The sequence below is a fragment of the Temnothorax nylanderi genome, unplaced genomic scaffold, assembly GCF_030848795.1.
Source record: "Temnothorax nylanderi isolate EJ_2023f unplaced genomic scaffold, tnyl_v1.0 TNYL_tig0144_pilon, whole genome shotgun sequence".
In the NCBI taxonomy this organism is placed as follows: Eukaryota; Metazoa; Arthropoda; class Insecta; order Hymenoptera; family Formicidae; genus Temnothorax; species Temnothorax nylanderi.
In genome coordinates, this window is record NW_027249206.1 from 422,962 (window position 1) to 435,853 (window position 12,892).

The 12,892-nt window shown below is 36.3% G+C and overlaps 1 protein-coding gene across 3 annotated transcripts in view; it reads left to right on the forward strand.

The window, feature by feature from the left end:
• Positions 1–12,892, forward strand: part of Lace (serine palmitoyltransferase long chain base subunit) — a 59,489-nt gene that overhangs the window by 20,044 nt on the left and 26,553 nt on the right. For 2 of the 3 annotated variants that reach the window (XM_071714666.1, XM_071714664.1), the window contains exons 2-3: positions 2,608–2,701; positions 3,877–4,581. In XM_071714666.1, coding sequence (XP_071570767.1) covers positions 4,408–4,581 — 174 coding nt within the window. In that variant the 5' untranslated portion in view covers positions 2,608–2,701; positions 3,877–4,407. The remainder of the gene's footprint in view (positions 1–2,607; positions 2,702–3,876; positions 4,582–12,892) is intronic. The other variant, XM_071714665.1, reaches the window with a different exon arrangement.

Here is a 12,892-nt window from a genome sequence, read left to right on the forward strand (position 1 = left end):
TAGAATAATAACATCACAAATTAAATTGATCATCAAATTCTAAACGTAACTGATGCTAATAAACATTCTTTCCCAGCAGACCTTTTTCCCTCACTTTGACCCCTTCTCAAAACCCTCTACGGGCTAATTTATTAGACGATGTTTTTTCCCCGAATAGTAATATTTACCCCAAAAAAAAATTTTTTTTTTAAAGATCTTTTTTAGACAATTTTGTATGAAAGCCCTTTTTATTTTTTTATTTTTATTTTTATTTTCTCATATTAATTTATTCTTCATTGACACCATCCCCGAAAAATTATACAAATTTTGGTACCGGTTTCCAGAAAATCGATCCACTAATGAATGAGTAGTTCGCGGTCAGACAGACAGACAGACAGACATTAGAAAAATTTTGGAACCGGTTTCCCAAAAAATCGGTAATGATGCGGTTCTCAAAATAGGTCTACGGTCTAAGTTAGGTATCATGAGATAGTATACCAAATTTAGTTGTTCTAATTTGAAAACTGTAGATTTGCATAGCGGACAAACATACATACATTCATTTTTATATATAGAGATGGAGATAGAGATAGAGATAGATATAATCTTTTTTTCCCGGGAGTATAGAACTTTCGTGATTAAAAATAAGCTTATATTTTATTTAATGCATAATTATTAGTATTTATTAGTTTGGCTTCCTCATAAAGGAAGCTTTATGAGCGAAATAAAATAGGAACAATGGTAACGATCTGTAATAATGAGGAAGCAATGTGCAAGTTTCTAATTTGCACACTGTTCTTAATTTTAAATTTAACCTTTTTATAAATTGATAGAGGGTCAGCTTAGTAGCACAAGTGGGATTTTACAATCGACGCAATGTCAAATAAATATTGACTTTGGGAGTTCAGACTACATGGTCCATATATGGCCTTCGTATATGGACCTTTAATCGCATATAAAGCTGGATCTAATCAATCAAATCTTAAAAAATTATACTATATGAAATAGAGGTAGAAAAGACTGAAGAATATAATAGAATTATAAATAGCCCGATATCTCAAAATTGGCAGACATTTCTCAAAAAATTCAAAATTTTATAAAGAATGAACTCTTTTACCGATCATCGCCAAATTCAATACCAACCTTCCTTTAATGATACTCTATATAAAGTAATGTATCTCTATGTAATATAAATTACATGTATAACTTATACACTTTTCAAGCAGAAATCGGTAACCCCTTCACCGATCCTCGCCAAATTCAATAACAACCTTCCTTAAATGATACTGTAGTAATCAAATAACTCATACATTTTTAAAGCAGAAATCGGTAACCCTTTCACTGATTCTCGCCAAATTCGAAACAACCTTCTTTTAATGATACTCTATATAAGATGACAAATATGACATCTTATACACTTATATAACTTATACACTTTTTAGGCAAAAATCGGCAACCCTTTCACCGATTCTCGCCAAATTTAATATAATGATACTCTATCCATAAAAAAAAATTAACTCGATATCTCAAAATTTGCGGAAATCAGAGCAATTACGTAGATTTTTTTAGACCGATTTCTATCGGTAACTCCTTTATTAGCAATTTTTTGAATTCTATTATATTCCTCAGTTTTTTCTGCCCCTATTTCATATATAATACTTTAAGATTTGGTTGATTAAGAAAATCTGAACAGGAAGAGTCATTGGGTACGACTCTTTTAAAGAATTTAAAAGTTTAGATATCCCGAATTTTTTTTCAAATTGGGTTGTAATCCTGAACAATGGCGGAAGTTAGAGCAACCACGGACATTTCTCAAAAAATTCAAAATTTTATAAAGAACTAGCTGGTTACCCGGGCTTCGCCCCGGAGGACATATGTAATAAGACACGCAAATAGTCTCTCTCTCTCTCTCTCTTCCTCTCCCTCTCCCTCTCCCTCTCTCCCTCTCTCCCTCTCTCCCTCTCTCCCTCTCTCCCTCTCTCCCTCTCTCCCTCTCTCCCTCTCTTCCTCTCTCCCTCTCTCCCTCTCTCCCTCTCTCCCTCTCTCCCTCTCTCCCTTCTCTCCCTCTCTCCCTCTCTCCCTCTCTCCCTCTCTCCCTCTCTCCCTCTCTCCCTCTCTCCCTCTCCCCCTCTCTCCCTCTCTCCCTCTCTCCCTCTCTCCCTCTCTCCCTCTCTCCCTCTACCCCTCTCTCCCTCTCCCCCTAAAATATTCTTAAAAATGTTAACACAAAAGGTTTTTAAACCATTTTAAAATATTCTTAAAACAATTTGAAAATGTTTCTTGCAATATTTTTATAAAAATATGTAGAAATATTTTTTGAAAATATTTTGTGCTGTATGGGATGAAAGCACTGACGTTCGTTTGCTGAACAAGGCCAATGGAGAGTTAATGGTTTTTTCCATTTGAGAAAGGGATAACATCATGGACAACAAACAATCATAATCTCCTTCAGTTTCGGCATACATTGTCGGACAAAAGTTTGAGAACACATATAAAATTTAAAAATATTCCAATAAAACACTAATACCTATAAAAGTCTCTTACTCAATACTTTTTCTTAATTTGAAAATAAATTGACATTATATATTTAGCATAGTTAAGATTAACGTAGCATTGTTTAATTTCAAGGAAATGGACTATGGTCGTAAAATCTTTTTCACAAACCTGAGCTATTCTAGAAGATGGATAGAAGTTAGAAGAAAACAAACAAACTTGTAGATAGGTTAGTAAAAAAAAGCGATTAAATGTTTAAGGGCGATTACTTCGATAAAAAAAGTGTCTAATACTCTGTTTTCATCTTGTAAGAAATATTTTTCGTAAAATCTTCAAACATTTTACATTATTCTTTCTTTCATTATAAAATAATAAATAAAATAATAAAAATATGTTAAATTACAATGCATAAGTTTTATCTCTTTTCATAATATAGTAGACATTTCATATAACAGACATATAAGTGGTTTCAAACTTGTTAGCCGGTAGTGTACGTCTTAATTTATGCTTAATCAGTGTCAATAAGTCATTGAATTATAGATCATTGTCGTATTAAATCTATTTTTCATCGCATTACAATTCTGCGCCGAAGAAATTCTTAAGGGGATCCTGCAGCCGTATGATTTACCGACATTATCGTTTTCACATAAATCTTTTAATTGGCTTTATAGAATTGCAAAAATCTTTTACAGAATTAAAGTACGCACAAAAATCTAGGCTAGCAAACGCGATTTTATATAAAAAACACCAAAAAATTAAAAATGTTACTTATTTGGGCACATACAGCTGTCACCTGACGACAATATTTGGTTAAAACAAAAATTCTGCAGTTTATACATACATAATGTTTGTCTCCTATCCTTAGGAAAACATGTAGGAATAATATCGTGCAAGTAGAAGTAAGATTCAATGCGTACAATAAAAGAAAAATGTGAATTTTATTTTAGTACTGCAAATACGGATGCAGAATGACAAGAAGAGCAGCAACAGTAGTTGCCGGATCTTGCGAGAGATGGCGAGCAATCGAAAAAAGGACAGATGTCATTTCGTTAGACAAAGACAGATATAGGGAAAACAAAATTAGAAAGGTTGACATTATCGACATCGAGGAAGTTCGCTTGTCACTGCAAGATCCCCTTAAATCATTGCTTTTTCTAGCGGAGAAAATATTCAAAAATAACAAAACAAACAAAATCGTCTTCCAAAAGTTCATCACTTTCAAAAATTCAAATTTCCATAGCGTGGATTCAAACACACCGGAAACAGTGTGTTGCGTCTGCCGATGCTTATTCTTATGATTAATAAAATTTATTTTAAACAAAATCACTACGGTTCAAAGTTTTGCAAGAGAAAAATCGTTGAAGGTGCGAAGCAAATTTAAGCGTGTGAATTCGTTTTCAATAGAGATCTGTTGTGCGGAAGCGGAAAACGAACGAGGGAAGAAAACGCTAAACCGGGCGGTTAGTTCGAACGCATTTTAGTGCGGAGCAGTGCGGAACAACGCCCTTCCTCTTAAGCCTGCGTGGAGGCAACATCGGCCGATGCATTGCGGGGCGCGGGGCATCCATCGACAAGACAGCAACGTGCGGAAGGAGCTTATCTTTCGGACTGCGGCGTGCGCAGGCGCCCATCGACGACGTGTATCGCCACCGCATCACGAACACCGCGGCGTCCGCGACCGAACGCCGAACGCCGTATATACAACGCGCTACGGCTACTCGGTGGTGTGGTGGGTGGATTGCGAGTAGCGAGACTAGCGAGTGGTGACTGGTGAGTGGTAGCGACAAGCACGACGACGCATCGCGACGTTCGCCGTCCGTCTCGTCGTGCTATTGGTTCCTCGGCTCGGACTCTCTAGCGCCTTGCGCGAAGATCACCGTTGGCGGAAACCAGCGGTCGGCGAGCGATTGAGTGTGGGTGATCGAGCCGACGACGATGACCACGAGGTTGCGTGCCGTCAGCACGTGGAACGAAGGAGCGTCGGCAAGCGCCGAGAAGCAGACGCTGCCGTCGCTACTGTCGCCGCTGCGGAACGGCTTAACCTCGCACGGCGTCGAGGATACCGGCAAGATTAACGGTTACACGCTGATGAGCAATGGCCACGTACACGTAAGTAAGCAACGTAATAAGCCGGCGCGCCGTACGATACAATCCCCTCATTTCCTCGGCCCCTCGTTCACTGCATCGTACGGTGTCCGCGGTATCCAGTTGCGTCGCGTCACCCTCTCCTCCTTTGGTCACTTGGTGACAACCGTTATTATCAGTGTCGCGATCGTTACGATCGCACATTTATTCTCTATTTCCTTTTCTTTGCAAGATGCTCTTAATTATCCTTGGGATGTGTAGCATGCTTAAGAATATGATACAAACTTTTAAGGTGGCTTTGACCATAGATACTCTGATTAGCTTAATCGGTGATTCGATTCAACCAACAGAGTAGCGAAACTTCTAACCCCTCCAATCGTTTTTTCTACACGTTAAACAACCAAGAAATTAATAACTACGTTAACAAAATAATATATGTATTGCTTAATCCTTTCAGAACGGATGGTTCCTATAGGCAATTATTATTATTATTATATTTCAGAAACTATTAGTCCGATTTTTATGAAACTTGCTGTATAAGGGGTTTTATGGTGTACTATTCGAATTTGACGCCAAAATTAAAAATGGCGGAACCAATATGGTGGACTCAAATTTTTTAATAATGCAACTTACATAAAACTCTATGTCTATATAGATTTTTGAGGTCGTCGTTAAGTCCGATTCTAACCATGGAATCTTCGGCTCGTTAAGTCGTAATCACACTACACGGCCCGTATTCATAGTCGGATCTTATTTCAAGACTGTCTTAAGGGTCGACAGGAGCAGCTGATCGAGACACGGTGGAGATAAAAACTCGAAAATTTATTTTGACCATTTTTCCAAAAAATCGCTCTGTAGCAGTTTGAAGGCGATGCTGCTGATTACGAATATCGCAGTTAAAGTGCGATTTTCTCATTATTTTGGCCGTAATATAGATTTTACGATTCGTAGTTCACGCTTGCCGCGTGGGATCTCCACCGTGTCTCCTGTCGACCCTTAAGTAATGTCTTAAGATGCTAATACGGCTCTGTGATTGGTTTATAACATCTTAAGATCTAACTTAAGGCGGACTTCAAAATAAGTTCCGACTATGAATACCGGCCTAAATTATAACCTGCAACCTAGCCGGCGAACTACTTCGTTCTGATTGCTTGGTTTTCAACACTCAATCGTAACCTCCACCGCAACCGAGCCCGTAACCCGTAGTGTGATTACGGCTTTAGAGCAGAGCACAACTCACTGGTCGGTATTCATAGTCGGTTCTTATATTTAAAACCGTTAAGTACAATCTTAAAATGTCATGAACCAATCACAGTACTAGCATCTTAAAACATTATTTAAGACGGTCTTGAAATAAGAACTATGAATACCGGCCTCTGCATCACGATCGCCAGAATAATAGAAAAACTATTTGACATTATTCATGTCATTAGTTCGAGTATATACGAGACAAGTTAAACGTGTTCTCCGTTCTGAACAAATCTGTTATTTTAAATTTTATAATTTTAAGGTTATATTCGAATTTAGCGAGTTTAAAAACCTATGTAAAGCGAGTTTCACGCAAATTGCATCTATTTGAACATTAGGTCCGCTATATTATTGTTAAAATTTTGGAATTTTGAGGCCAGAATCATAAAGAGCGACTCATAAAGTTTACGAAAATTATAGTTTTCTACTGGCCGGTTGCGAATTTGTCGAAAAGACACTTTCCGATCGCGCGACTTCGGGCGCCACTCACGCCTAGACTATTTATTTTAGAGAAATGCCTTCCCGGACTTTTTAAAGAAAATTTGGTTCTCTACAAAATTGTCTATGTGTAATTTTGCTCGAACGGTTTTCACAGCGTTTCGAATAAAGGTGGAAGCACATAAAATTGCAGGAGCCAAGGGCTGGATTCGGGGAGCGCGCTATTAGCGCTATTTGCTTATTCTATCCTTGTTTTACACCTGATGAGCGATAAAGATAGAATGATGCAATAGCGCTAATAGCGCGTTCCCCGAACGCAGCCAAAGAGCAGAATGCAGAAGCTATATGCGCATGCGCTATGGTGTCTGCATTCTGCCTATGGCTTCTAAATTTTCAATCTACATAAAAATACATAATGCATAGTTTATGTAAATTGGAAATTCAGAAGCCATGGGCAGAATGCAGACACCATAGCGCATGCGCATATGGCTTCTACATTCTGCCCATGGCTCCTGCAATTTTATGTGCTTCCACCTTAAAAGGTCGAAAAGGGCCAATTTTTTATGGTTTTTATTTTATTATTATTATTTTTTTTGCAAAAACGAGCGGGGTTGACGAACCGCAAAATGTTTATATTAGTGCCATTTACTATCGAATGGCACATACTTAAATTAAGCTTCCGAATTCGATTTAAAACCGTAAATTAACTGGCCTACTAGCGTTCCACCGAACTCGAATTAACTTAATTAACGATCTTCTTAATCTTACTTTTCTTCTTACATGTCAAATAAAAAAAATTGATAATATCTATTGTTAATAAAATATTACAGATTTTATATGACAAGTTAATTACCGATTAATGCTCATTTCTACCTATGTAAATTAACGGTTTAATTTACTTTCTCTCTTTTTCTCGTTTGAAAAAGGTACGAAGTAAATTAAACCGAGATTAAAGTTAATCAATCTGCATTGATAGAAATGGATATAAATCAGAGAAGGTTTGGTAGAAGTCGCTCTTAGTAAATCCAGCAACTTGCACCGCTTTATATGAAATTATTTAAATATCGAAACACAACGAACATTCTGATCGATAAACTGCAAAATATTAATGTTAGCATATTTTAGTACTTTAGCGGCTAAAGTTTATCCTAATGCATTAAGCTAAAATACTAAAAATATGCTAACTTTAATATTATCTTATCGGTCGTATTTATAAGACGTTTATATCGACTTTTCGGATTTAGATATCTTTGTACGTCTTTAGGACATATCAGTGTAGAGTAGCACAATCAGCGGAATTCACTATCTGTTTTTAACATACAAATATACGATTTTTATGGTAATATAGATGAGATTATAAAGGCGTATTTTTTCAAAATTTCCATACAGACGATTGAATTTCTAGATCAAGTTTATTTAAGAGACTTGTCAATATAATTATAAATTATCTTACATAGGCTGGAAATAATTTTTATTATTCAAAACAATCATTATTGGCTTCAAGACATTTTTCACTCTTGTGGAAAGAAATTTTTCAATTCTTCTTAAAAAAAAATGTCAGTAGCTTTATTTCAGAATTTTTAAACAATAGAATATTAATGTTTTATTCTGGAATATTAGATAATTTTTAAAATACTATTATTGGTAAAATTTTCTCGCACGCTTAAAACATTTCAATAAAAATCATGAAATTTTAAGAACTTTTTCTAATTAAAAAACGATTATATTACATATTATTATACTACTTTCTGAACTAAATATAACTTAAAAAGTTATAATTCCTTTTTATCTACTTTTTATCTAATATTATGCTAGTGCCTATTGCCTATTGTTAAAACACAAAATGAAATTGTGATTTCATAAATGTCCGTTTATAGAAATACGAGAGGACGCGTTTCCTAATATCAATTATCTCGAAATGCAAATGTAAATTAGAAGCTTATAAGATACACCGAGCACACACATCGCAGGATATTTATTTATAATAAAACATCCGTTTTGTTCTTTTAAATAACACGAGAAAATGAAATTGTCTAAATTGTATGTTGAACGTGAGAAACGATAAATAATCCGTAATGAAATCGAGCGTATATATAAGCTCCTCTTTTATTCATGTGTTTATATCATTATATCACTATGCATATATTGAGTTGCACGTGAATATTTCTATAGCATATAGGGCCGATATCACAGTCTCCGATTAACGTGATCCTCCGATTAAACTCACTCTGCATCTCTTTCTAACTGTCCCCCTAGAAAGAGACGAAGAGTGAGTTTAATCGGAGGATCACGTTAATCGGAGACTGTGATATCGGCCCATAGTAATGCTAGAGGCATTATCGTGTTATATGTATTGCGGTGCAAGCATTATCGCGCGATTAACATATAATTTGTTTCCCATTAAAAAATATTGAATAATGCGAGCGGCTAACTCGTTGCTTTTTCAAACGTGACAGAGCGCTTTAAGATGCGACCACGAGATATTACTGTTAGCCTGTCCATGAAACGTGATAAGTGATCCGCCAATGAGTAATCTGCTCGCGGAAATCGCTATCAGTGCTGTAATCTTTATAGAGATTATGACGATTCTTATATTAAATATCTCAACTTCCTCTCGTTTCAATAACTGTTGATACAATTGGTTAAGAATGTGAAAAGAATGTAAAAAGAAGACGTGTTTTTTAAAACACATTTCGCATCTTAATAATAATCATTGCGTGTAGAAAAAGAAAAAGGATTGGATATATTACGCTACCAGTCAAAAATTTGAGACCACATATAAAATTTAAAAATATTCCAATAAAACACTATTTAAAAGTCCAATTCACGTTGTACTCAATATTTTTTTTAATTTTGAAGTAAATAAGGATTATATTTAGCACAATTGTGATTAATATACCATAAATATATTGTCCAATTAAAAAATATATACATTACAGTCATAAATCTTTTTCTCCAGAACTGAGCTGTGGATTATTTTAGAAGACGGGTGAAAGTCTCGGTGAAAGTCTTTTGTCAGAAAAATTCAAAGCATGCTCCGGTATGCTCGTAATTGAAATTGCAAGAAATTGAGCAAATATGTCAATTTAATGTTTATGTGATTAACATGAAACTATGCCGCCTTAAGATGAATCTAGATCACAGACTTTTCTATGAAATGCTCAGACTGCTATCGTATTTGGACATGACACGCTTGTGTGGCATGCCACCATGTTTCAGAAAGGCAAGAAACGAATGTATACAGAACATAAGAAAAGAAAAAGATTCGATATTTTAAGAGCGTATAATACTCGTGGAGTAATAAAAGAAATACGCGTGAAAACTCGAATCCTCTCTTTTTCGATATTTTATTTATCTCCATGTAACTGTCTTTCAGTTTTCAGTTTTAATTAAATGTTGATAAATAAAAGATGGAAGCTTTATCAAATCTATTTCGATATTTAAACACGCTACACGTTGTAAATACGATTCAAAACGTTTAATATTAATATTTGACAATATTTAGTAAATAGAAAATTGTTCCAATAGTTTGTTACACTATATAATGATTGACACAATTTTAACCTAACCTAACCTAACCTAACCCGGAAGATAGATTTTCGAAATATAACCGCCACTTATCACTATTTGTATTTGCGTTCCAAGTTTCGAACGAAAAAGAATTCCCAGAGGTGTTAATAATCAGTAATCTGTATAGGAATCTGTGATTTAAATTAACCTTCTGCGGTCTAAGTACCTCTCAGGCACATAAAGTATTAAGTATCTAGCGTTGTGGTCCAAGTATGCCTACCTTACTGAATAAATTATTACTTTTATGACTGATTAATAAAGTGTACGTGACGTTATTTCGTTACTGAAATATTTATTGGTGTGGTGTAAATAAATAATTATTTAGATGCTGCAACGCAGTTACCTTACATTTTGACCACACAATATTATCTTTTCCACACAATATGGTCTTATTGACTTGCAGCGCGCATCGCGCAATAAATTTGCTTTCATCGAGATTGTTCAAAGTCGTAGTGATTCAAGAAAAGATACGTGGTCTGTTTAAAAAGTAATGAGACTGAATTTTTTTTCTCAACAACTGGTAACACTGTAAAAACGAGACTGCAGTAGATCGAGAACTACATTCATACTCTACCTTCAGTTAAAATTTTAATTTGATAACATTAATACATGTGATTCTACAATTATTTGTATAACTGTATGTTTGGGTGACGCGTCACAAAAATGGAACACAAGAAAATCGAGCAGCGTTATGCGACCAAATTTTGTGTCAAACAGGTCAAACTCCAGAACAATGCGATGGAAATATTTAAGAAGTTGAAACAGACTTGCAAAGATCAAGTTTATCCCGGGCACAAGGCATTTTTAAATGACGGTAAAATTGTGAAGATGAATCCCGTTCTGGGGTGGGCCACCAATAACATAAACAATTTGGTGATTCAAATTTAATTTAATTGATCACCAATCATTCTCACTGTCAACTTTTTAAATGTTTTTATCATGTTATCCCGAAATTTGACACAGAATTTGCTGTGTCAAACTTCGCATAACGCTGCTCGATTTTCTTGTGTTCCATTTTTGTGATGCGTTACCCAAACATACAGTTATACAAAAGATTGTAGAATTACATGTGTTAATGTTATCAAATTGAAATTTTAACTGAAGATAGAGTATGAATGTAGCTCTCGATCTACTGCAGTTTCGTTTTTACAGTATTACCAGTTGTTGAGAAAATAATTCAGTCTCATTACTTTTTAAACAGACCATGTACCCATACAGCACAAACGAATCAACATCTTAAAAACATTGAATTTCACCATTTGCAATATTGTATCAACGTTGCGAAATGTAGATTCAACGTAGATTGAATGTTGAAGACATTGCACAAACGTCTAATGTTCGCTGAATTGCAATGTCTTGTAGACGTCTACAAGACATTGCAATTCAACATTTAAAAAAAACGTCCCCATATAGCAGTAAAAGTAATGCTAATACGTTGCCACAGACATGTCATTTATCAGATACATCAGATTTTAACGAATAAATATTGCGGGTACATATTATGCCATGTGTGTACAGCCGCGAGCCCGAAAAAGTCCGCTCTCGAGCCCGTCACCCAACCGAGTAGTAACCCGCGCTTACGTTGCTTGACTTTGATTACACAGGACCACAAAAAATTTTTTTTGAAAAGCAACTGGGATCAGAGTAGGTGTTTCTTATAGATTTTGGGTCACTGAATCCGAATTCGTAAACCGTTTTGCTCCATCACGTCTAGATTTTTAGATAATCGAGAAAAATAGCGGAAAATCTGTGAAAATTGAAATAAACATTTAAAGAAAGAGCAAAAGTATAACATCAAAGAAAGAGAAAAAGTATAACATCAAAATGCGGTCGCAGAACTGATTTAAATATATTTTGGTAAGTTAAATAAAGTGCAAAAAAGGAGGATGTTAAAAAAGGGACGAATTTCGCCCAAAAAGGTGTAAGTAAAAGAAATAGTGTTTTTTGTAGATCTTGATCTCCTGAATACGATAAAGCTAATAAAAAGTTCGTGGTGCTTGGGGAACACCTTGAAAATTGAGCATAAACGTGGTGTATTTACAGAAATTCGGATGATATATGCTATATCATAAAATGTACTGGTGAAAGATTTGTTGGGGAGAGAAAAGGGGGAAGAAAGAGTGTTGTGTGTGTGTGTGTGTGTTGTGCGCGTGCGTGCGCGCGCGCGCGGGTGCGGGTGTGCGCGTGTGTGCGCGGGTGCGCGTGTGTGTGCGTGTGTGCGTGCGCGGGTGCGGGTGCGTGTGCGTGTGTGTGTGTGTATGTGCGCGGGTGCGGGTGCGGGTGTGCGCGTGCGCGGGTGCGTGTGTGTGTGCGTGTGTGTGCGTGCGTGCGTGTGTGTGTGTGCGTGTGTGCGTGCTCGGGTGCGGGTGCGGGTGCGGGTGCGGGTGCGGGTGCGGGTGAGGGTGCGTGTGCGGGTACGGGTGTGTGCGCGCGTGCGCGTGTGTGCGAGTGTGCACACACCCGCACACACCCGTACCCGCACACGCACCCGCACTCGCGCACGCACACATGCACACACACACGCACACAAAACACTCTTTCTTCCCCCTTTTCCCTCTCCCCAACAAATCTTTCACCAGTACATTTTATGATATAGCATATATCTCATCCGAATTTCTGTAAATACACCACGTTTATGCTCAATTTTCAAGGTGTTCCCCAAGCACCACGAACTTTTTATTAGCTTTATCGTATTCAGGAGATCAAGATCTACAAAAAACACTATTTCTTTTACTTACACCTTTTTGGGCGAAATTCGTCCCTTTTTTAACATCCTCCTTTTTTGCACTTTATTTAACTTACCAAAATATATTTAAATCAGTTCTGCGACCGCATTTTGATGTTATACTTTTTCTCTTTCTTTGATGTTATACTTTTGCTCTTTCTTTAAATGTTTATTTCAATTTTCACAGATTTTCCGCTATTTTTCTCGATTATCTAAAAATCTAGACGTGATGGAGCAAAACGGTTTACGAATTCGGATTCAGTGACCCAAAATCTATAAGAAACACCTACTCTGATCCCAGTTGCTTTTCAAAAAAAAATTTTTGTGGTCTTGTGTTATCAAATGAGTTAGTGG